The sequence below is a fragment of the Perognathus longimembris genome, chromosome 28 (genome assembly GCF_023159225.1).
Source record: "Perognathus longimembris pacificus isolate PPM17 chromosome 28, ASM2315922v1, whole genome shotgun sequence".
Lineage (NCBI taxonomy): Eukaryota > Metazoa > Chordata > Mammalia > Rodentia > Heteromyidae > Perognathus > Perognathus longimembris.
The window spans coordinates 98,059,991-98,085,810 of record NC_063188.1 but is presented as its reverse complement, the minus strand read 5'-3'; the positions used below and the strand labels follow the sequence as shown (position 1 = coordinate 98,085,810).

At 43.2% G+C, this 25,820-nt stretch overlaps 1 protein-coding gene across 9 annotated transcripts in view; it reads right to left on the bottom strand.

Moving 5' to 3' along the window:
- Nucleotides 1–24,560, bottom strand: part of Pcyt1b (phosphate cytidylyltransferase 1B, choline) — a 75,087-nt gene extending 50,527 nt beyond the window's left edge. For 7 of the 9 annotated variants that reach the window (XM_048336386.1, XM_048336388.1, XM_048336381.1 and 4 more), the window contains exons 1-2: nt 24,336–24,560; nt 1,615–1,714 (exon numbers count right to left, since the gene is read on the bottom strand). In XM_048336386.1, the coding sequence (XP_048192343.1) occupies nt 1,615–1,714; nt 24,336–24,449 (214 nt within the window). In that variant the 5' untranslated portion in view covers nt 24,450–24,560. Of the gene's footprint in view, nt 1–1,614; nt 1,715–2,160; nt 2,373–24,335 lie in introns of those variants that run through there. The other 2 variants (XM_048336382.1, XM_048336389.1) reach the window with 2 other exon arrangements.
- Nucleotides 24,561–25,820: the final 1,260 nt, after the last annotated feature.

Sequence of the window (25,820 nt, the reverse complement as noted above, 5' to 3'; positions counted from 1 at the left end):
AAGCCCTGGGTTCGATTCCTCAGCACCACATATATGGAAAAAGCCAGAAGTGGCGCTGTGGATCAAGAAGTAGAGTGCTAGCCTTGAGCAAAAAGAAGCCAGGGACAGTGCTCAGGCCCTGAGTTCAAGCCCCAGGACTGGCAAAAATAATGCATACAGGTCAGGCACTGGTGGCTCATGCCTGTAATTCCAGCTACTCAGGAAGCTGAGATCTGAGAATTGAAGTTCAAAGCCAGCCCAGGCAGAAGAGTCCCTGGGAGACTCTTCTCTCCAATTAACCACTCAAAAGCTGGAAGTGGCACTGTGGCTCAAAGTGGTAGACGACTAGCCTTGAGCAAAGAGTTCAGGGACAGTGCCTAGTCCCCAAGTTCAAACCCCATGATGGACAAAAAATGCATACAGACTTTAAAGAATAGTAATAATTGGGCTGGAGATGTGGCTCAGCAGCAGAGTGCTTGCCTAGCAAGCTCAAGGTCCTGAGTTCAAATCCCAGTTCCTCCTCCCAAAAAAAGAATTTAAGAAAAGAATAAAAATCATAGCAGCTTAGATTCATAAAAGCCTTCATAGGCCTGGGAGCTGGAAAGTCCCACCTAGCTGCGTAGAAGACTGAGATCAGAACAATCATGGTTTGATGCCAAGTGGACTGAAAAGTCCATGAGACTCCATCTCCAAAAATAATCAGCAAAAAGCCAAGTTAAAACCTGGGCCCTGGTGGCTTCTGTCTATAATCCTAGTTACTCGGAACGCTGATCTGAGGATGGAAATTCAAAACTAGCCCAAGCAACTCTTATTTTCAATTAACCAGCAAAAACAATGCAACAACCATGAAAACAAACAAACAGAAGTAGAGGTATGGCTCAAGTGTAGCAGTAGCCTTGATCTGAAAAAGTTAAGTGGGGGGGCTGAGAATATGGCCTAGTGGTAAAAGCACTACCCTCATACACACGAAGCCCTGGGTTCAATTCCTCAGCACCACACATATAGAAAAGGCCAGAAGTGGCGCTGTGGCTCAAGTGGCAGAGTGCTAGCCTTGAGCAAAAAGAAGCCAGGGACAGTTCTCAGGCCCTGAGTCCAAGCCCCAGGACTGGCAAAAAAAAAGCTAAGTGGGAGCACAAAGTCCTGAGTTCAAGCCCCAGTACCAGCACACATATATTTTTTAAAAAGCACCAGGTTGGAGGTGTGCCACAAGTGGTAAACTGCCAGCCGAATGAACAAACAATGCTAGTACCAAGCCCTTGAGTTCAAATCCCAGTACCGGTGGGTGGGAAAAAAAAATGCCTTCATAATTTAAAAATTACTTAGGTACATTTAACTGAACTTAGCTGTCACACAAACCTTGTGAAACAGGTGTCCTCTTTATCTTACTTTGATCCCTCCCATGACTTGCCCCAGGCTGTAGAACCAGTAAATGACAGGCCTGGGGCCCAAGCTCATGTATTGGGCTGCCCATTGGAACAGGTTCCTTTGATTGGTCTAGGTTACCACTGTTAATGTTTACCCTTCTTGCCCTGTGCCTGCAATCTTTTAACTTCAGCTGTGATGGAGTGCCAAAGCTTGCTGATGCTTCAAAATGTCAAGGTAGAGTCCCTTTGGGGAAGAAAAGTACAGCCTTACCTGGTGTTCCTAAGCGAGCCTGAGCAATGGTTAGTTTTTCATGGGGTGCCTGGCACTGGCAGCTGGATTCATCTGCAAATGGGGCTGGTGCAGTCAGCGTCTGGAAGGGAAAAGAAAAGAAAAAATATATATGTGTGTGTGTGTGTGTGTGTGTGTGTGTGTGTGTGTGTGTGTGTGTGTGTATTCTTCAGCATTATCTTCCCCTGAAGTTTTATTTCTGCTGACTACATGAGTAAGATGAAGAAGTAGAACAAATCTGTGCAGTCTCTGAGAAATATCGTACTGATCAAAATAAAGACAGGGCTTTGTCCCTGAGCACCCCTCCCCCCTTTAAACGGATGCCTCACAAACAGTAAGAGCTTTTCAGTGTCTACCATGTGCCAGGTACCAAATGAAGTACCCTAGATCTGTTATCTCTCCTAGGCCTTCGAACACTCTAGAATCAAGACATCCTTCTGGTCTCCTATAAGATTGGATTCTATTCCACCTATTTCACAGAAAAGGCAACTGAGGCTCTGCTGGGTTAAGAAATATGCTAAGTCATACCCTTATATAGAAAAGTCATAATGCCCAGCTTTGAACATTTCCCAACCAACGATGGCAGCCTTCCAACATTTAGACTCACCCACACCCGGGGTACTCGGCTAAACGGAGCATCATACTCGGAAGTGTGGCCCGACATCCTCCTGTACTTCACACACACAAGGCCAGCCAATCACAACCTCTGACGTCTCTCTTTGCTGCAAAGGCCAAAGCCCCGTTATCTGTGCCCAGAGAGGGCCTAAAAAGCCCAGCAATTCTGGCGGGCTGCAGATAACTGTTACTGTGGTAGCTTCACCAGCCACCAATGGCTGGAGGCCCCGCCCCAGGCAGCTTGGGCTGGGGCTCTGGGGAGCGCTGTGAGAAAGATGTAGTCACTTGGAAGCCTGCCCAGGAAGTGGCCCTGCATTTTTTAGTCAGCCTCTTAAAATGAAAACCTCACTCTGTCCAGACAGAGGAAGACAAAGCGGGTGGTGTTTTGGTAAACAGAGCAAATACAGTCCAGAGTTGTCCATTTGAAGGCTTGGAGCTCTGTCATTCCTGCAGTCACCAACACAGTGTCTCTGGGATTTGGGTTTTTTTGTGTTTCTTTTTGAAAAGGTGAAGTGTAAAGCTAAAGTAGTCACTGTAAACATTACTCCAAGTGCTGCATGAATAGTTGTATAGAGATAGAGACAGGTGTTCCTTGACTTGGGAGGATTCCACTGAAGAAAGAAGGATTCAGACACTTGAACAGGTGCCGTGACCCACTTTTGCCATTCATTTATTCAATCACTCATTCATTCAAATATATGTCAGACACTATCTTAAAATCTCAGGCTAGAAGTGGGGATAGACAAGTCCCTGGTGTGTGTGTGTGTGTGTGTGTGTGTGTGTGTGTGTGTGTGTACACGTGTGTGTTTTAGGTAGGATCTGGCTGTGTAGCCCAGGCTAGCATAGAACTTGTAATCCTTCTCCTTCAGCCTCCTGAGTGCCAGGATTACAAGTATGTTTCACCACACTCAGCATCCAGCCATAGAATTTATGAAGCCCCAAGTTCTCTGCAGAGAACTGAATCTTTCTCTAGCCCCATCCACTTTCCCCATTCTAATACTTTCCACTCTGGAAGAGGAATCCTGCGTTAGTTTCATGTTGACACCGACCAGTTGCTTTGAGACTTTCTTTGCCTTCACCCTGTCCTTCAGTATTCTGGAATGCCAGCCAAGACTTAGAACAAGGATTCAGGACACTTGCGTCCATTATTGGTTCTTTTTTAGGTACATGAAGGTGATTCCATGGACTCTGATGGACCAGAGCAGAATTTGTAATGTGGCAAAGGGGTACAGTGATGAGAGCAGAAACTCTGTGCCCAGAAAACCAGGACTCAAATTCCCCTGGCAGTACTTGCTTGTCGTATATTTTAACTTGACTCTTTTGGATAAGATGAACAAGCACTAACATTAACTCAAAACCTGGTAGGATGACAAACACCTGTAATCCTGGCTACTAGGAAGGAGAGGCAGGAGGATCACAAGTTCAAGACCAGCCTGGGCAAAGTTAACAAGACCCTATCTTAGAAACAAAATACAAACAAAAGGGCTAGGGATGCAGCTCAAATGACAGGGGATTTAGTCGCATATTGTATAAGGCCCTGGGTTCAAGCCTCAGTAACTGCACCCCCCCCAAAAAAAAGCAATGATTATTAATATAAAAATAAAGTTAGCTCAAGGTATGAAGGATTTATTTTAAGGCTACCCTGGCATAGAAACAGAGAAAAGAAAAGGGGTGGAATGTGGCCCCAGAATGCCAAGTGCCAACCTGGCTGTTCTGTTTCTGGTCCTTTCTGCCCCACCCTATCCTCCAACCACGCCAAACTCAACACTCCATATCATCAGCCTGCTCATCCCAGCCTCCCTTCACAACAATCATTTAACAACTTTTGGTTCTGCCTTTTAGCCTCAGCTCTGCTCCTACTAACTTAGTGCTTCTTTCCATATTTCTTAACTCGAATTCCTAATGCCAGGCTAAGAATTTGGTACACTGATTGCTTAGTATGCAGGAAGCCATGGGTTCAATTGTTGGTATCACAAAAATATCCTAAGGCACAATCTGACTGGCCAAGCTCATCTTTTCAAATCAGGCCACAACTAGGATTGGCTAGAATTAGGTCAGGGTCCACTCTAATGACTAACAGCTGTGGTAAGGAACGTCATGGATGGTGAATCTTTTTCAACCTGATCTAAAATAAATTGCTATTTGGAGATCTCTTCTGTGTTAGTCACAGAGTTTATTAAAGAGCAAGGTGTTGTCATTTTCCAAGAAAGGTGTATCCTAGTGGGTGTGAGATTTGGTATTTAAAGCAGAGGTAGAGAAATTTGTAAAGCAACAATGGTTACTCACAGGTGGAAAAAAAAAACTTGTGTGTGCTATGCAGTTTGGTGTTAATTATTGTAGCCTGCAGGTAGGAGAAGGGAAAAGTAAAGACCCGGAAGACAGTCTCTAAGTGCATGAATATGCTTTGTGTGCATTACATAAAATGTGAATAACTTTTATAGCAGGTGACTTGCAAATAGGGTATTCCTTCTTCTATATAAGCAACTGTGCTTGGAATGGAGAGAATGTAACACAAATGAACCACAGCCTCACTCTGCAGAACATCGCCTTTAAAAGCAGGGCAGAAGAGCCCTTGGTTTAAAAGTGAGAATCCATATTCAGCAAGACTTAGTTAGCGCCTGACTAGCACCAACAAGGCTTAAATCAAGTCACTGTTTTATTTGGGGATGGGTAGGTTGTGAGGCTTGAACTCTGGGCCTGGGCACTGTCCCTGAGCTTTTCAGCTCAAGGCTGGTATTCTACCACTTGAGCCACAGTGCCACTTCCAGTTTTCTGGTGGTTCATCCGAGATAAGAGTCTCACAGACTTTCCTACCTGGGCTGGCTTTGAACCTCTATCCTTAGATCTCAGCCTCCTGAGTAGCTAGGATTACAGGTGTGAGCCACTGACACCCAGCTCAAGTCACTATTTTTTCAGTCTGAACTCCAAGATTACAGTTTTTAAAAACGCTTCCGGGCTGGGAATATGGCCTAGTGGCAAGAGTGCTTGCCTCGTATACATGAAGCCCTGGGTTCGATTCCTCAGCACCACTTATATAGAAAATGGCCAGAAGTGGCGCTGTGGCTCAAGTGGCAGAGTGCTAGCCTTGAGCAAAAAGAAGCCAGGGACAGTGCTCAGGCCCTGAGTCCAAGGCCCAGGACTGGGGGCTGGGGATATAGCCTAGTGGCAAGAGTGCCTGCCTCGGATACACGAGGCCCTAGGTTCGATTCCCCAGCACCACATATACAGAAAACGGCCAGAAGCGGCGCTGTGGCTCAAGTGGCAGAGTGCTGGCCTTGAGCGGGAAGAAGCCAGGGACAGTGCTCGGGCCCTGGGTCCAGGGCTCAGGACTGGCAAAAAAAAAAAAAAAAAAAAAACCAAGGCCCAGGACTGGCAAAAAAAATATTAATAAAATAAATAAAACAAAAATGCTTCCTTCTCAGGGCCAGAAAACCACAACATCTGATTGATGAGGAATTCTATGCTTCCCCCTTCTGCTCTCTCCATGTATACCAGGGAGACCAGCCTCAGAAGCATCAGGAGTAAGCTATACAGTGGCTTGACAGGAACAAAGGCCACAGCAAGCTGACCCCCAGGCTACCTGACAGCCTGCAGGGGACCTACTCCTCACCATTTGCCAAAGCTAGAATGTTTCCAGAAATACCCTAGACCCTACATAAGATATAAATTTGGGACCCAAAAGCATAACATGATAGCTAAATCATTGAGTGTCTGCTTAATGCTATTTATTATATCTATAATCTATCATCTATGTACCTATCAAAAGATACTAAGCACTTAAATACTTTGGATATATTTTCTCACTGACCCTGTACAACCGATGTAGATACTGTTTCTGTTGACTAGTACAGGACCTGTTTCCTACAGTGACACCAACTGACAACAAGAAGCAACAGCAGTGGTAGGTTGCCTTTCTATCTCCCTCTCAACTGGGGAAATGTTCCCAATTCTTAAGACAATGTGAATAGACAGATGTCAAAAAGGACATCCTGAAAGTCCTAAAAAATTAGAGAAGGGAGAGCAAATAATCAAAGAAATCAAAGAATGTGACTGTAGTTTTACCCAGATTTCAAGAAGCAGGTCAGATGACACATATGTAGTTAGAGTTTGGGGTATGTACTGGTACTGGGGCTTGAACTAAGGGCCTTGTATATCACTCAGCCATATCTCCACTTCCATTAAACCTCTTTTTGTAGTATCCTAATATATATTCTTAAAAACTTGGGAAACCTGAGAAGGAAACAAAGCTCACCAATAATCTTACCTGTTAATGGTTACTTTAGCTCTCCTGATATGTCATATATACATATATACATGTCAAGAGCTTTGAAATCTTAAGTATAGATGGGTTTATTCACTCAATATATCATGGTTATTTTATCATGTCATTTAAATAGTCTTCAACCTTACTAATTTTTAGAGCAGTAAAAACACTACTGAATAGAAAAGGCATAATAAAAAATAATTTTCTATTATTGAATATGAAATTATTTCTATTTTACTAATAGAATAACATTTGGAGCATAATTCTGAGCCTCTGATAATTTCCTTAGGATAGATCCTTAGGAGCTGAATTACTTAGATCAGGGGTATGAACATTTTAAAGATAAACATTTGAAGAACGTTTTAACATGTATTTGTAAATTACCTTCCACAAAAGCTGTATCATTTACACTCACATTACAATGTATGAAAGTGCCTATCTTGCTGCCATCTCACTGGCACTGAATATTATCTTTGTCAATTTTATAGACCAAAATATGGCATCATGCTGTTTCAATTTGCATTATTTTGATTACAAGAAAGATTGAACACTTTTCAAATGTTTATTAGCCATTTGCATTTTCTTCTGAAAAATAATCTGTCCTTTGTGCATTTTTCTATTGGTGAGAAATAAGTATTTTGAAATTGGATAAAAGCCAAACAATAGCGCAGTTAAAAAGTTACATGAGGGGGCTGGGGATATGGCCTAGTGGCAAGAGTGCCTGCCTCGTATACATGAGGCCCTGGGTTTGATTCCCCAGCACCACATATACAGAAAATGGCCAGAAGTGGCGCTGTGGCTCAAGTGGCAGAGTGCTAGCCTTGAGCAAAAAGAAGCCAGGGACAGTGCTCAGGCCCTGAGTCCAAGCCCCAGGACTGGCCAAAAAAAAAAAAAAAAAAAAAAAAGTTACATGAAATACCTTTTTAAATGCATCGTTCCAACTTATTTAGACGTCCCTCTTGAGAACTCCATTTTTTAGTCTGATTGGTTTGAGCAACACAGTCTCACTATTTAGCCCAGGCTGACAATGAAGTAATGATTTTCTTTCTTTTTCTTAAAATTTTATTTTGCCAGTCTTGGGCCTTGAACTCAGGGCCTGAGCACTGTCCCTGGCTTCTTTTTTGCTCAAGGCTAGCACTCTACCACTTGAGCCACAGCGCCACTTCTGGCTTTTTCTATATATGTGGTGCTGAGAAATCGAACCCAGGGCTTCGTGAATACGAGGCAAGCACTCTACTACTAAGCCATATTCCCAGCCCCAGAACTCCATTTTTTTTTCAAACCAATGTGAAACATCTACATGTGGATCGGGCTAGTAATTTCTACCTTTCTGGAGACCAAGGGTCCAGATTTCTTTTTATTATGCTCTGGGATGGGAGCTTCTTTAAAACACCACTGCCCATAAACTGAATTGCTCCCCTGCGGTTACCTTGGAATCCTACAACAGTCACTTTAAATAACTAGAAGACTCTTCCTACTATAAATAAAACCACATTTAATTGATTCTAACATTTACATTTCTCTCTCACATTTTAACATCTCTGAAATTAGGAGCTGTCTTCCCGTAAATATTATGTGTTGGCCATTGTTGCACATTGTAAGTGCTGCTTAAAATTAATAGCATCTTAGATTCACAACAAATATAGATAATAGTACTATAAGAAACTAATCTTTGTATAGAGATAAGAAATTCAATATGCTAAATTGCCTTTTTCCCCCCTTAGGCAGTTGAGCCTAGGAGTTTATAAGGAATACTAACAAGAATCATATATTATATTTGTGTTCTACATTCTGTTCCCCCCAAAATCTCAAGGTGACTTAAAAAGAATAAAAATTTAAAGTTTAAAATAGTAATGATGAGGCTGGGAATGTGGCCTAGTGGTAGAGTGCTTGCCTAGCATGCATGAAGCCCTGGGTTCCATTCCTCAGCACCACATCAACAGAAAAAGCCGGAAGTGGCGCTGTGGCTCAAGTGGTAGAGTGCTAGCCTTGAGCAAAAGAAGCTCAGGGACAGTGCACCAGGCCCTGAATTCAACCTGAGTACTGGCAAAAAAAAGTTAAAAAAGAAAAATAGAATAGTAATGACAAGATCTGGGGTACTGTTTTTAAACCAGGGGTGAGGAGTTAGGTATATGGTTGAGTGGTAGAATGCTTATATAGTGTGGGTGAAGAGGCCCTGAGTTCCATCCCCAGCACACACGCACACAAAGAGAGAGACAGAGACAGAGACAGACAGAGACAGAGAGAGTGAAATAAGCATACAGGGATAGATATCATGCTTCTAAACATTTTAGAGAGGTGGGCTTGTAGCAAAAAGGAGAATAAAGTTAATATTGCTTTTAAAAAGCTACTGAAGTGCTGGGAATGTGGCTTAATGGTAGAGTGCTTGTCTAGCATACACAAAGCCCTGGGTTCAATTCCTCAGCATCACATAAAGAGAAAAAGCTGGAAGTGGCGCTGTGGCTCAAGAGGTAGAGTGCTAGCCTTGAGCAAAAAGAAGCCAGGGACAGTGCTCAGGCCCTGAGTCCAAGCCCCAGGACTGGCAAAAAAAAAAGGAGTCTCAATGGGGCTGGGGATATAGCCTAGTGGCAAGAGTGCCTGCCTCGGATACACGAGGCCCTAGGTTCGATTCCCCAGCACCACATATACAGAAAATGGCCAGAGGTGGCGCTGTGGCTCAAGTGGCAGAGTGCTAGCCTTGAGCGGGAAGAAGCCAGGGACGGTGCTCGGGCCCTGAGTCCAAGGCCCAGGACTGGCCAAAAAAAAAAAAAAAAGGAGTCTCAAGAAAAAGCCATTGAGTTGGACATGGTGGCTCACATCTGTAATCCTAGCTACTCAAAAGGCGGAGATCTGAGAATCACAGTTCAAAGCCAGCCTAGGCAGGAAAGTCTGTGAGTCTCTTGTCTCTAGTTAACCACCAGAAAACCAGAAGTAGCACTGTGGCTCAAAGCACTAGAGTATGAGCATTGAGCAAGAAAGCTCAGAGATAGCACCCAGGTCCCGAGTTCACACCCCATGACCAATTTAAAAAAAGTTATTGAGGAAAAGCTGCCTTTCCTGGTGCTGAGCTCTGGAAAGAATCTCTCCCATGGTGCCAACCTCAAAGAGCATGCTAGGTGAAACAGTAGTGCCATCTACATGTTCAACAACAGCTTCTTGATAGAGTCTGGTTTCCTTTGTTGGATTTATAGCACCCTGAATGCAAGGCAGAGTCCCATAGATAAATCATTTCTACAAGGAGCCAAATTGCAGGCTGTAAATGCAGTTCTTTCTTCCTGAAAGTTGAACCCAAGATCAAGATTTATAATATCTAGGGCAGTGTCCTCTAATCTAGGAATAGGCAAGAGAGTCCTATGGAGAGCAACACTCATGCTTATAGTTAAGGCTATTCTCACTATAGTTAACATCTGACTGGAGCTTGTGGGTTTATATTGGCACCTTACATTCACCATAAAGTACATGAGGGATCCCAAAGGGAGTATAAAAGTTGGGTTGGTGACATGTCCATTTATTCGGTTTCAACATATTATGCTACATTGCAGTTTACTTGGGCCTTGAGATATGTCTAGTATTAATTAAACCAATGCTCAGCAGATCTGTAGGTGGCTTAAAACATTTCCTGCAACAAAATAGAGAAGCAAAGCTAATCCAAGCACAGGTGAACAGTAAGAAAATGGCTGAGCTGACCCTTCTACTAGTCCCTGTATGAGGTTTGCCTCAGCCACTTCATCAGGTATGGGAAATGACAGCCTAATCTCCTGACAGCTGAACACAAAATTATCATACAGAAGACTATTTGGAAATCTGCTACCCTTTGCATTAAACTTCACCCTGAACATATATTGTACCTTAAGATATTAGCTAATGAGAGTGGGAAGTTATGGTCATTATTATAATACTCTAAAATGAAGCAGCCAGGGCTGGGAATGTGGCTTAGTGGTAGAGTGCTTGCCTAGCATGCATGAAGCCCTGGGTTCAATTCCTCAGTAACACCTAAATAGAAAAAGCAGGAAGTGGTGCTGTGACTCAAGTGGTAGCATACCAGTGCCCAGGCGCTGAGTTCAAGCCCCAGGACTTGCAAAAATAAATAAATAAATAAAAATACAATGAAGCAGCCAGAACATGAAGACAAGGCTGGGAATATGGCCTAGTGGCAAGAGTGCTTGCCTCGCATACATGAAGCCCTGGGTTGGATTCCTCAGCACCACGTATATCAAAAATGGTCAGAAGTCGGGCTGGGGATATGGCCTAGTGGCAAGAGCGCTTGCCTCGTATACATGAGGCCCTGGGTTCAATTCCCCAGCACCACATATACAGAAAATGGCCAGAAGTGGCGCTGTGGCTCAAGCGGCAGAGTGCTAGCCTTGAGCAAAAAGAAGCCAGGGACAGTGCTCAGTCCCTGAGTCCAAGGCCCAGGACTGGCCAAAAAAAAAAAAAAAGGTCAGAAGTGGCACTGTGGCTCAAGTGGCAGAGTGCCAGCCTTGAGCAAAAAAGAAGCCAGAGACAGTTAGTTGTCAGGCTCTGAGTGCAAGCCCCAGGACTGACAAAAAAAAAAAGAAAGAAAGAAAGAAAGAAAAGAAAAGAAAACGGCCAGAAGTGGCACTGTGGCTCAAGTAGCAGAGCGCCAGCCTTGAGCAAAAAGAAGCCAGGGACAGTGCTCAGGCCCTGAGTTCAAGGCCCAGGACTGGCCAAACAAACAAAACAACATCAAGTTTCAGTGTTTCAAGTCATGTGATCTTCAACCTCATATGCCACCACAAAATACCATTACATGTAATGATTACGGTTTACAAACCTTTTGTTGAAGGTACTATAGTTCAATGGGGGAAAGAACAAAAGTCCCATACTATTACGCAAACATCTGTTCCCGCCACAGGGAACAGGCTTCTCTAATGTGTAGAAAAAAAAAAAAAAAACTGATGTCAAACTAAAACGCATTCCTTTGTCAGCAAATATATTTAGAAGACATATAGAAAACATTGCTGAAGATTGGAAGAAACAAGCATTAGACAAAATTATGCAGTGTGGGAGGTTTGTGATACAGTCGGATAGAAATACAGATATTTCTAACTTGTCTCAGCCTGAAGTATTTGCTAGATTCTATTTCCATAATAAAATTTCTTTTTGCTGAGCTACTAAAGTAGGCACATCCCAAAGAAGACATAGTCTGTAAAATGGATGACTTCTTTAACACAGAATATATTGTTTAATGGGGCAATGATGCAAGAGCCAATGAGGTGATGATGTTAATCTTGGATTCCTGACATCCCACTTAGTTGAGAAGTGCCTTTCTGTCTTCTTTTCATAATTTGTCTTCTATTGATTTGCTAAATGCCCCATCCCAGGAGACTGTGATGTAAAGTACATTAATTTAACCAGATTTCATGTAAGGACAGGTAGATACCAAAGGATTCTAACGGCTTTTATTACAGCTCTTTTGTTCTCCCCTTCTAAGAACCTGGTAGGATGGTGCAGAATCTGTTGCTTTCTAGAATTAGCCCTGTAGCCGGATGATTCTGAGGCCCTTTTGCTAGCTAATCACTTCAGTACATCTCCTTCTGAGCACAGAAACTGGCTGCAAGGCTGAATCATTGTGAGATAAAGCATATAAATTGGGGATCATGGATTTTAATTCACAGATAACCTGGATGGATCCTAGAAGTATAGCAGATTTCATTTATGGCTCACCTGGACTCTATTTAAGGCTATCTGAATATACTTAATTCTAAGATGGCTGAGAATATTATTAGCAACCAAGCAGTAGGTTGTAAAGTAACTCCTCAGAAGGGTTATCTTTTGGACCACCAGAATCATTTGGAAATGAGAAATATGTGGTAGAGTCCATTCTTTCTCTATTACTATAGTGAGCATATCTTCACTTTGTGCCAGAGAATAATATACATACAAGAAATTACAGGTGAGCCAGTGGCTCACACTTTTAATCTTAACTATTCAGGAGGCTGAGATTTGAGGATCATAGTTCAAAATCAGCCTGGGCAGGAAAGTCTGTGAGACTCTTATCTCCAATTACTGCAAGGAAACCGAAGTGGTGCTGTGGCTCAAAATGGTAGAGTGCTAGCTTTGAGCAGAAAAAGCTCAGGGACAGTGCCCAGGCCCTGAATTCAAGCCCTATGACCGACAAGAAAAAAGGTAAAGAAATTACATACCCTAAGTGTGTGACTCAATGAACTCTCCTAAGCTCAGTACACACAGTACACAGATCAAGTAACCAGCCATGGCCAGCATCTACCCCATGCCTCTTCTATTATGCTGACTTTTGTATCACAGTTGCACTCTACTTTGAGTTTTATTTCTTTTTTTGTGCTGGGTCTTGAATTAAGAGCCTGGGTGCTGTCCCTGAGCTGTTTTCACTCAAGGCTCTACCACTTGAGCTACAGCTCCACTTGCAGCTTTTTGGTGGTTAATTGGAGATAAGATTCTCATGGGCTTTCTTGCTTGGACTGGTTTTAAACCATGATCCTCGGATCTCAGTTTTCTGAATAGCTAGGATTACAGCGGAGAGCCACTGATGCCTGGCTTTCTGTCTTTTTTTTTTAATAAAAAATAAATCAAATAGTGCATACTATTCTGTGTTGATTCTTTCATCGAACATTAGGTTTGCAAGATGCATTCACATTTATGCAAGTTGTTGTACGTTCTTCATTTTCATTACTGTATAACATTGTGTTGTGAAAATATATCAGTTTCCAGTTGCAATTGTAATGAATAATGCAGCTAAAATATCGAATAGTAATGGGGGTCTGGGTGGTCATATGTACAAATTTCATAGATGAGGAACTACTGGATTAAAATACTTTGGAGCCAGTTGTGATGGCACATCTGTAATTCTAGCACTGAAGAGGCAGGAGGAGGATTACAAAGTCAAAGCCAGCTTGAGCTACATAGCAAGACCTTGACTCGGAATTTTTTTTTAGAGCTGGGAGTTGGTGGCTCACGCCAGTAATCCTAGTTACTCAGGAGGCTGAGATCTGAAAATGGTAATTCAAAGCCCATGAGACTCTTTTTTTTTTTTTTGCCAGTCCTAGGGCTTGGACTCAGGACTGAGCACTGTCCCTGGCTTCTTTTTGCTCAAGGCTAGCACTCTGCCACTTGAGCCACAGCACCACTTCCAGCTTTTCTGTATATGTGGTACTGAGGAATCAAACCCACGGCTTCATGCATGTTAGGTGAGCACTTGACCACTAAGCCATATTCCCAGCCCCAGTGAGACTCTTATTTCCAATTAACCATCAGAAAACCAGAAATGGCGCGTTGGCTCAAGTGGTAGAGCACTAGTCTTGAGCTGAAGGGCTCAGGGACAGTGCCCAGGCCCAGAGTTCAAGCCCCACAACTGACAAAATAAATTGAGGCCGAGGATGTAGTTGAGTGGTAGAATGCTTGCCTAGTAATGTGCAAGGTCCTGGGTTTGATCCCTAGCACTTCAAAAAATATATACATATTTACTTTGAATTTGTGATTTTATTATAGAAGAAAGGCTTTAACATTGGAATAATTTCCTACTCCTAGTCCTGAAAATGGAGGATGTGGCATAGGATGACCAAAGCGCTGGAAGCATAGCTCAAGTAGTAGAACACCTGCCTAGCAAGCACAAAACCCTGAGTTCAAACACCAGTACCACCAAAACCACTATCAAATCTTTTTCTTTTTTTTTGCCAGCCCTGGGGCTTGAACTCAGGGCCTGAGCACTGTCCCTGGCTTCTTTTTGCTCAAGACTAGCACTCTACCTCTTGAGCCACAGCGCCGCTTCTGGCTTTTTCTATATATGTGGTGCTGAGGAATTGAACTCAGGGCTTCATGTATACGAGGCAAGCACTTTACCACTAGGCCATATTCCCAGCCCACAACACTATCAAACCTGTGTCTCAGTGACCCGGGGGCTTGAGTCTTTGCTCCTGTTTGCAAATTGTGTGTTGTGGGAAGCAGATGTTTTAGAGGTCAGATCTAATTTTAAAACCTAGTTTAGGTTAGTAGCTTTCTGATCTTTGAGGAATAACTATTCTAGAATTTTTTGGTTTTTTGCCAGTCCTGGAACTTGAACTCAGGCCCTGGTACTGTCCCTGAGCTACTTTTGCTCAAGGCTAGCGCTCTATCACTTGAGCCACAGTGCCACTTCTGGCTTTTTCTGTGTATGTGATACTGAGGAATCCAACCCAGGGCTTCATGCATGCTAGACAAGCACTCTACCACTAAGCCACATTCCCAGCCGCTATTCTAGAATTTTTTTAAATAACATTAAGAATAATTATCCTTATTTCATGGATATATAGTCTGTTTAACTGTGATAACATAGAACACTGGACATAGTAACTACACAATTATTCCATTTCCCCATTGCCCATAGATGAGTGAGACCTCTAGCTGTGTACCACACATGTAATAATTACTTAATAGCTAAACAGTTTGGAGATATAATGAAATTTTTTGTTGGTTGTGGGCTTGAACTCAGGGTCTGGGCACTGTCCCTAAGCTCTTTTGCTCAAGGCTAACACTCTACCACTTCGAGTCACAGTACCACTTCTGGTTCTTAGGTGGTTAAGTGGAGATAAGAGTCTCACGTGGGGGCTGGGAATATGGCCTAGTGGCAAGAGTGCCTGCCTCATATACATGAGGCCCTGGGTTCGATTCCCCAGCACCACATATACAGAAAAGGGCCAGAAGTGGCGCTGTGGCTAAAGTGGCAGAGTGCTAGCCTTGAGCAAAAAGAAGCCAGGGACAGTGCTCAGGCCCAGAGTCCAAGCCCCAGGACTGGCCAAAAAAAAGAGTCTCACGTGGACTTTTCTGTCTGGGCTGATTTCAAATCACAGTCCTCAGATCTCAGCCTACTGGGTAGTAGAAATTACAGGTGTGAGCTACCCCCACCTTTAATTTTTTCTTATGTGACTATACCTATAGTTGATATTAGACACACTACAGATGAATTACAGATGCCAACAAGTACCAAGAATGGGCTTTCAACATCATTCAGTTGGCAATAAACTATACATATCATAAACTATACTATATCATTCATGATGTTTCTATTAACCTATTGTTGATCTCTCTTACTCTTTTTTTCCTGAGGTTTGAACTCAGGGCCTCATATTTGCTAAGCAGGCACTCTACCTCTTAAGCCATGTCTATAAACTTGCTTTATTGCTCATTATTTGGAGATGGAATCTAGTAAAGTGTTCTACCTGGACTGGCCTTGAACCATGATCCTCCAGATTTCAACCTCCTGAGTAGCTAGAATTATAGATAAAAAGCCACCTGTGCCTGGCTGTTATTTTTCTTAAATGCCAGTTTCAATAACCCAAAGCACCCTTTTACACTGATGTCAGGTTTAGTGCACATGAACTACTGAGTGAAAAACAAAAACCACCCAGTTAAAGACTTTGATGGGAGGGAGGAGATTATATGAAAATGAATCCTACTCACTAGGCTAGCCCCGTGTGGCCCTGCACATTATTATGCTGGCTCACACTACCAGGGCTCACAGCTTTATTTTCTAATCACTGTGTTTTCAAGTTGGCCTTCAAGATCATTGAGTGCTAAACTGTCTTTTTATCCCCAAGTAAGGTCAGCTTCCCCAGCCTCCCATACAACCTGGTTCATGCTGGGATAAAGAGGAAGATAGGAATGTTAAAACAATAATACTATGGTCTGAGGCCGGCAACGGGTAATCAGACTCTTCTAAGGTGGAGGCTGTTACCTGGGAGATTATTGGAAGAAAATAGGCCTAGCTTGCAATGACTTAGTTTGTTCCTGCCTTCCTTGCTTTCTTCCTTTTTCATCCTGCCCCTGGTGATCAGAGAGAATAACTTCTTTTCTGCATTTATTTCCCTAAGGGTCAACTGAGAAGCTTTGTGGAGGCACCAGCTAAAGGCTCAAGAGTTTCAGGACAATGGCCTGACCTATTGCCAGGCTGTAACCTCAAGTATTAAGCTTAGATGGATAACATCTCTTAAGAAGGATCCTCAAGGGCTGGGAATGTGGCTTAGTGGTGGAGTGCTTGCCTAGCATGTATGAAGCTCTGGGTTCCATTCCTTAGTACCACATAAACAGAAAAATCCCGAAATGGAGCTGTGGCTTATGTGGTAGAGTGCTAGCCTTGAGCAAAAGAAGCTCAGAGACAGTGCCCAGGCCCTGAGTTCAAGCCCATGCACTGGCAAAAAGGAAAAGAAAAAAAAAAGACCCTCAAATCAGGCACCCTCAGCTTACACCTGTAATCCTAGCTACTCAGGAGGATGAGATCTGAGGATAGTGGTTCAGAGCCAGCCTGGGCAGGAAAGTCTGTGAGAATCTTTCCTCAAATGAACCACAAGTGCAGCTGTGGCTCAAGTAGTAGAGTGCTAGTTTTGAGGAAAAAAGCTTAGGGATAGTGCCCAGACCCTGAGTTCAAGCCCCAGGACCAGCACAAAAAGAAGACCTTCAAGTTCTATATCCCACTGCCATGACTCAAAGAAAGACCAATATAGGGCTGGGAATGTGGTTTAGTGGCAAGAGTGCTCGCCTTGTATGCATGAAGCCCTAGGTTCAATTCCTCAGCACCACATATATACAAAAAGGCCAGAAGTGGCGCTGTGGCTCAAGTGGCAGAGTGCTAGCCTTGAGCAAAATAGAAGCCAGGGACAGTGCTCAGGCCCTGAGTTCAAGCCCCAAGTTTGGCAAAAAATTTAAAAAAGTAAAAAAAGAAAGACCAATGTATCAAACTTCAGTAATATAGAATAGATAAATTAGGAGGCAATTGTTCACATTAAGAATCAACATAGATATACTTTAATAGTTAAGAGACTATTCTAGATAAGATTTGGAATAAATTTTAATCTTTCTAGGAAAGCACCTGAAGAATAAAGCAGAAGATAAAAGTGGTTTGTACAATATTAATGTAAAATTCCCAAGTTCCCATGGCCACTTATTAATATTTAGCGTGTGTGTGTGTGTGTGTGTGTGTGTGTGTGTGCTGGTACTTGGGCTTAAACTCAGAGCCTAGGCTCTCTCCTTTAGCTTTTTTTTTTTACCAGTCCTGGGATTTGAACTCAGGGCCTGAGCACTGTCCCTGGCTTCTTTTTGCTCAAGGCTAGCACTCTGCCACTTGAGCCACAGCGCCACATCTGGCTTTTTCTATATATGTAGTGCTGAGGAATCGAACCCAGGGCTTCATGTAAATGAGACAAGCACTTTACCATATTCCCAGCCCCTCCCTTAGCTTTTTTTGCACAAGGCAAGTGCTCTGCCACTTAATTCACAGCTCCACTTCTAGAGGTGAACTGGAGATAGGAATTTCATGAAGTTTGATGGCCAGGTTGGCTTTGAATGCTGCTAATCCTCAGATCCCAGCATCTTGATTAACTAGGGGATTACAGACATAACTACCAGTGCCCGACTGCCAAAGTGTTTTACCATATAGTTATTCCACCTATTTTTACACCAAATAGAAAAGGAGGTAAGGAGTAAGGTTGCCCAGACAATGCATCAGGGAGATGGAGTATAGCAATTTTTTCTTGCCAAACTGGCCTCAAACCGTGATCCTGCAGATCTAAACCTAAGTACCATGATCCATTAGCACCCAGTGATACTTTCTCTTTTCCCATTCTCCCTTTCCCTTGCTCCTCTTTTCTTCTTCCTTGTTCCTTGTTCTTTCTTTTTGTGCTGGTCCTGAAGCTTGAATTCAGGGCCTGCGTGCTTGGTTCCTGAACTTTTTTGCTAAAGGCTAGCACTCTACCACTTTGAGCCACAGCTGCACTTCTGGCTTTCTGTTTGTTAACTGGAGGATGAGTCTCACAGAATTTCCTATCCAGGCTGGCTTTGAACCTCAATCCTCAGATCTCAACCTCCTGAGTAGCTAAGAATACAGGGATGAGCAACTGATAACCAGCTACTGAATATTTTATATCCCCCTCACTGGCTGAACGATGACATATGCACCCCTTTGATTTCTATATGCCCAAATACTAAAATAAAACAAAGAAACTACTTATCTAATATTTTATATCATCTTATTCCTTCTATAATGAACGTAGTACTGTATTAGGCAAATGGGAGTTTGGAGAAATAATGAGATTAAAAAAATCTTGAAACTGTAACTCCTCTGTACATCACCTTTATAACAACAATAAAAATTAACAACAATCTTGAAAGAATGGAAGAAAGGCATACATTGATTCCGTGTTCAATACACCTGACTATTATCAATCTGCAAGAAATGGATTTGCATTTGCACAGAGACCAGCAGGAAGATATCTAATAATAACTTTGGGCAGAATTCCAGTTGAACACAGTAAATGCCTAAGGAAGCTCATGGTTGTTTATTTTCACCAATATAACACATTTAAAAGCATCTCTTATTGCAATGCATGCTACTCTGAGTGGCTAAATAGATGGTAATATGAGAAATGAAAAACACTGATGTCTGGAAAGCCAATCATCTTTCTCAGTACTAGTGGCTAAGCATCCTACATCCCAAATGACATAATGCACCTTCTGCAAGACAGCAGTCTCTTGGCACTGCTCCACTTTGAAGTACATCCCAAAAATGAACTCCTGCTAACATGGCATATTGAGCCAGCTCCTTGTTTTATTTCCAAGGTCTTCTCAGTTGATCTGTGGTACATTCATCTTCATGGAGAAAACTATTGCAGGCTAGAATTACAACTTCCTTCTGACAGCAGAATGCACCACTAGAAGAACTTGACCAAGGTCATTAAACAAATTCTCCAACAGACAGTTTTAAGGTTGGCTGGGCCTTGTTAGAAAGGGTTTATGGGGAGCACCTTTTGAGCTCAGAGGATTTGTCTAGGCACAATCAAAGGCTTGGGGAGGTAGAGGACACTTTATGTCCACAAAGAGTTCCGATCCCAAAGGAAATTAAGTTTTTAAGGAGAGCTGTTATATCACCCAAGGTCACTCTTTTTTTTTCTTTTTTTCTTTTTTCTTTCTTTTTTTTTTTTTTTGCCAGTCCTGGGGCTTGGACTCAGGGCCTGAGCACTGTCCCTGGCTTCTTTTTGCTCAAGGCCAGCACTCTGCCACTTGAACCACAGCGCCACTTCTGGCCGTTTTCTGTATATGTGGTGCTGGGGAATTGAACCCAGGGCTTCATGTATACGAGGCAAGCACTCTTGCCACTAGGCCATATCCCCAGCCCCTTGTTATGCTTTTTGTCAATCTTGGGGCTTGAACTCTGGGCCTGGGCTGCTTAAGGCTAGCGCTCTGCCACTTGGAGCCACAGCGCAGCTTCCAGTTTTCTGGTGGCTAATTGGAGATAAAAATCTCACAGCCTGAGGCTGGGAATATGGCCTAGTGGCAAGAGTGCTTGCCTCGTATACATGAAGCCCTGGGTTCGATTCCCCAGCACCACATATATAGAAAATGGCCAGAAGTGGCGCTGTGGCTCAAGTGGTGAAGTGCTATTCTTGAGCAAAAAGAAGCAAGGGACAGTGCTCGGGCCCTGAGTTCAAGCCCAGGACTGGCAAAAAAAAAAAAAAATCTCACAGCCTTTCTTGCTAGGGCTGGGTTTGAACCAGGAATCTCAGATCTCAACCTCCTGAGCAGCTAGGATTACAGACCTGAGCCACCAGTACCCAGCATCACTCTGTTTTCCTTCTTCACAATTAAACATCTGAGCCACCTTGCATTATATGTAATCAGAAAAATATTGAAGGACAGAAAATGGTTGAGAACACACATTCCTAGTAACAGAAAGAAGAATCCTCATAAACATCTTAAGCTATGTCCTAGAGTCTAACATCTATAATCCTAACTACTCAATGCCTGATATTTGAGGATCAAGGCTCAAAGCCAGACTAAGCAGACAAATTAGAAAGACCTTTACACCCAATCACACAGCAAAACTGAGGAAGTAGAGATGTGGCTCAAGTAGAAGAGCACCAGCTGAAAAATTTGGTGTGAAGCCATGCACCAGTGGCTTACACCTGTAATCCTAGCTACTCAGGAGGCTGAGACCTGAGGATGGTGGTTTGAAGCCAACCCAGGCAGGAAAGTCCATGAGACTCTTCTCTCCAATAGATTTACTCAGAAAAAGCTGGAAGTAGTGCTCTGGCTCAAGTGGTAGAGCACTAGCCTTGAGAATGAAGAGGCTCAGGGATAGCACCCAGACCCCGAGTTCAAGACCCAGGACTGGCAAAAAAGTACAGTGAGAACTTGAGGCCCTGAATTCAAGTCCCACTAATGGCACAACAATCTCAAAGCAGAACACCATAGTAAAGTGATAAGGGTAAAAAGATGACATTCTTGCCGGGCACTGGTGACTCTTACTTGTAATCCTAGGAGGCTGAGATGTAGGATCAAGGTTGGAAGCCAGCTTGGGCAGTAAAGTCCCCATGAGACTCTTATCTCCAATTAACAACTCAAAAACTGGAAGTGGTTCTGTGGCTCAAAGTGGCAGAGCACTGGCCTTGAGCAAAAGAGCTCAGGGACAACACCCAAGGCCTGAGTTCAAGCCCCATGATGGGGAAAAAATATGATATTCCTAAAATATAGGTCCCATCATAAAACCTAAGTGAACTCTGTTATGCTTTTTCATTTCTTTGGTAGTGTGGTTTTATTCTATTTCTCCCTCTTCCTCTTCTTTCTTATATTTTCCACCAAATGTGGAATAAGACAGCTGGGAAAACTACATGTGTTCCCTCCAGAAAAGTTTCCCCTTGAAATATGAATCAATTGAGTTCTCAATATAATTATAAATAGGCTAATTACTGGGATCTAAATATAGATTTTTTTAAAGCTCTGTTTATTCAGTGATGCCATTGTTGCACAAATTTCAACAAATAGAAGGGCCTGATACCTGAAGAGGAATCTAAGTGTAGAGTTTTATTCCTAAGCAGGCCCCTCTGAAATCTTTCATGTATTTTCCTTTGTTAATTAGGCAATTTAGCAGCCAAAGTCTGTTGATGCTTATGGCACACTCATCCACATGTTCTAGGGCAATATGGGTGTTGGGAGAAAGCATATCACCTATCAAAGTTGAAAGATGAAGATGCTGTGCACTGGTGGCTCACGCCTGTAATCCTAGCTGCTCAGGAGGCTGAGATCTGAGGAGCACAGTCCAAAGATAGCCTGAGCAGGAAAATCCATCCGACTCTTATCTCCTATTCACCACTGGAAATCTGGAAGTGGCACTGTGGCTCACAGTGGTAGAGCACTAGCCTCAAGTCCAAAGAGACTCAAAGACAGGGCCTAGGCCCTGAGTTCAAGCCCCATATCTGACTAAAGAAAAGGAGAAATGTGAACCTCGCATTTCCATGTGCCACATCAACAAAGTATGTAGTTCCTATGTATCAGCCAATCCTTATTAAGGTAAGACCCACAACAAAGGAAAAGCTGTTCTACAATGCATAAATCTAAATTTAGATTATAACCAACACTACATTGATCAAAGTTTGTTCATGACATACCAGGTGCTTCAAAAAATTAGTACTTCATAAATTATAAGTCTCCATGCCTCTATAGAAACAGAGGCACTTTTATTTTTCCAGTCCAACTTTTGGAGTATGTATTGCTTGGGGCTCAATTCCTAACTGTCCCAAGGTGAACTGCTACTTATTCACTCTGAACCCGTTTCTCCATGTCCGGAAGGTGAGGGTATAACACTGTGGAGGGATTTGGCATGGTTCTTGTGAGTTACCTAGGCTGAGTGAACTGGTGAAAGTGAAGTGAAAAGCAACTTGAACTTTCTTCCTTCCCTGGATTTTTCTCTGCCTTCTCACCTCTCTCAGGGCAGGCCAACCCAGGAACCAAACCCCTCAAAGGTAAAAGGGATGGGAAGGAAGAGGCTGAAAGGATACACAAATAAGATGTGGATGTTACCTTCCTCTCCCAGGCCCTATATCTCTGTCAGGAAATTATGTTATTCAAGTTCAAACATTGATTGTCTTCTAAATACAGACTCTGGGAAGCCAGGTGGTGCGCGCTCAAACCTGTAATCATAGCTACTCAGGAGGCTGAGATCTGAGGCAGGTCAAAGCCAACCTGGGCAGGAAATTTTATGAGATTCTTATCTCCAATTAATCACTAAAAAGTCAGAAGTGGAACTATGGCTTAAGTGGAAAAGCACTAGCCTTGAGCACAAAAGTTTGGGGACAGTGTCCAGGCCCTGAGTTCAAGCCCCGGGACTGGCACGTGTACACACACACACATACAGAGAGAGAGAGAGAGAGAGAGAGAGAGAGAGAGAGAGAGAGAGAGAGAGAGAGACTCTGGGAGCTCTTGTAACACACTTTTAGAAGCAAACTTTTCAATGCTAAACCATGAGTTGTTTAGTGGCTCAAAGGAATCCTTAGTAACAAACTTATTAAGATAGTTTGGGTCCCACAGAAATGTGGATTCTAGGGCTGGGAATATGGCCTAGGGGTAGAGTGCTTGCCTTGCATACACGAAGCCCTGGGTTCGATTCCTCAGCACCACATATATAGAAAAAGCCAGAAGTGGCACTGTGGCTCAAGTGGTAGAGTGCTAGCCTTGAGCAAAAAGAAACCAGGGACAGTGCTCAGGCCAAGACCTAGGACTGACCAAGAAAAAAAAATGTAGATTCTATATTGTTTATGTCATTCAGCAACTGGCTAAAGGTTAAGGAGGCAATGAATAGTAAACTACCCTAGGAAAACATGTTTCAAAAAATTAAAAACATAGTCAACAAACTAACACAATTCCTTTGTTTTCCTGCTTTTAAGGACTTTGTTGTAAGCTTGTCTTTGAACCCTTATTAACCTTTACTCAGAAATAAGAGTTCCATCAAATCTGTAAACCCTCATTTGGAGAATTCTCAGAAAATACTTCATCACAAAATCATTTAATAAAAACCTTTTCCCAGGGTCAAACACTTCAGCCAATCAAAGCATTGCATCTTTAAACTTGGGATCACTTAGTGTTATCTCTTGGACTTGGGGGTTCAAAGAGTGATCTCTCTAAGAGAGACTACAAGACTTCAAGTCTTAGAAGCCCCAGAACCTCCCCCCATTTGATGGTTTTGATTCCTTGAGGGCACTGAGGTGATTGGGAACAAAGTTCTTATCTGCCTGCAGGATTGTGACTGGAGGCAGAGAGAGTGATGAAACTGGGATGCAGGTTACTGAGATGAAGGAAGCTCTGAGTGGCCTTTTCCACACTCTCATTAAAGGCATGCAGCCCCATTCGAAATAAATACAGCTTCCTGGGCTCTCCACTATCTGAATAGATACCCCCCACTACACACTGTCGGAAATGTTCACCATTTATTTTAAATGCACCTTATTTCGAAATACATCCGTGAGGGATTGGTACTTATTGATTTTGACATTTTCATATGAATGAGGAAGTTTTGCTTCCATGTCGCTTTCATCCCCGCCACCCCCCAAATTGGCATCAGGCACCCAAACCAGTTGGGGACCGCATCATTCCTGAGCTAAAAATTGATAACTTAACAGGGGACTCGTTCCAAGCTTTGTGAAGAGAAAAACCATTTTAAAATTGCAAACTATAGGATTTTTTACCTCCAGATACGACGGTACACCTAAAAAGGAAAGAAAAAAGGAAGAAAGAAAGGAAAAAAAAAAAAAAAAGGCCGTTCGTTCCCTCCTCCCAAAGCACAAAAACACAGCATACCCAAGCGCAGCCCGTTTCCTACCCAGCCAATACAATAATGCTTTGTAAGCTGAGAGCAGCACCCGGTATAGAAGCGAAGTATAAACAGCTGAGAAGGATTAGGCAGTTAGCTCCATTCTCATTTACATGAAAATCCTCTAAGCATCGTTTTTCTCGCTGGCTGCCGCCACATAAGGAACTCTTTTGTGCCCTCGCCACGCATACATTTACATCCTTTGTCTTTACTTACCAGTCGAGGCTGTGGGCATGTGTGCTCTATTTCCTCCATGGTTTCTGAGGGAGGCTCATTGGAAAGGGATTTTGGGATACCTGTTTCTGACTCAGCATCACTAAGTACTGGCATGACCAGTGAATGCTCCCTCCAGCTCTACACCCTCTGAGAGTCTCCTCCCAGGCAGAGAATGTTTTCTTTGTCACGTATTTTTCTCTTCCCTCCCATCTCCCTTCTTTGCTGTCTTCCCTAGGGGAAGTAAAGAGGTTAAACGTCCCCCCCCCTCGCTCCCACCCCACCGCCGCCCCTTTCTTCGGCAGAGGAGCCAAGAGGCAAGGCCTCAGTTTATCACTATAACAACCAAAAGGCACAGGAGCGTCGAGTGCGGATACAGTAGCCTCATTTGCATGGAGCGCGCTGGTTGGCTACTGTCATCATAGTACCACTCCACCGGCGAGCGGCTGGGCCCTATTGGCTAACCAGCGGTACCTACTGCCCGAACTTGCCGCTTTTGTTTGTTCTGTTTAATTCTGTTGCAAAGGTCTCCTTACATATTCTGAGTAAGAGAGTCCAGCTGCAGGACTGAGATAAGATAAAGCCCCCTTCCTGTCCGACCCAGGATGCTTGGAGAAAGAACATAGCAGACCTCTACCGAAGAAGGACCGTGTTCCTAGTCTGAGTGGATGAGGTGCTGCAGTCACAATATGCGCTAAATCGGAGTCACCCTGAAAGACAAAGACACTTTTGAGCCCAAATCCACTGTGCCAATTGCCACTGGTCTCTCGGGAAATTCACTGTGGGCCCCTGAGAGTTCACCTCCTGGGCTGCATAGGGCAAGAAACACTGGCAGATCCCCTAAGACCTGAGGGAGCCCAGGAAGAACTTTGAAGGAGTTAGATTTTCTTTTGAATACCCTCCCCAACGGCTCCTTCCTCTTGTGGGCCACTCTGGCCTCTCTTAAGGAAGTCGGTTGTTTAACACGCCGTTCCATGGGCTGGTATAGCATCCTGCTCCCGTTTTATCAGGTCTGGGGCCAATCTCCTAAGCATCCTGTTGTCAGCCAATGGCGAAAACATACATTGACTGAGAAAAGATGTTTTGTTTTGTTTTTTTAATCTCAAAAGGAATGTTAAAGGGCTGGGGATATAGCCTAGTGGCAAGAGTGCTTGCCTCGGATACACGAGGCCCTAGGTTCGATTCCCCAGCACCACATATACAGAAAATGGCCAGAAGGGGCGCTGTGGCTCAAGTGGCAGAGTGCTAGCCTTGAGCGGGAAGAAGCCAGGGACAGTGCTCAGGCCCTGAGTCCAAGCCCCAGGACTGGCCAAAAAAAAAAAAAGGAATGTTAAAGAGGAACATTCTGGCAATACTCAAAAGAACTTACAAAAGTTACTTGTTCTAGTGAAATGCTTATGTTTAACGTTAATTTAAAAAAAAACAGATAATGACTACCATTTATGAAGTATAGATACAATGCTAAATACTTTACCTATATTATTTAAT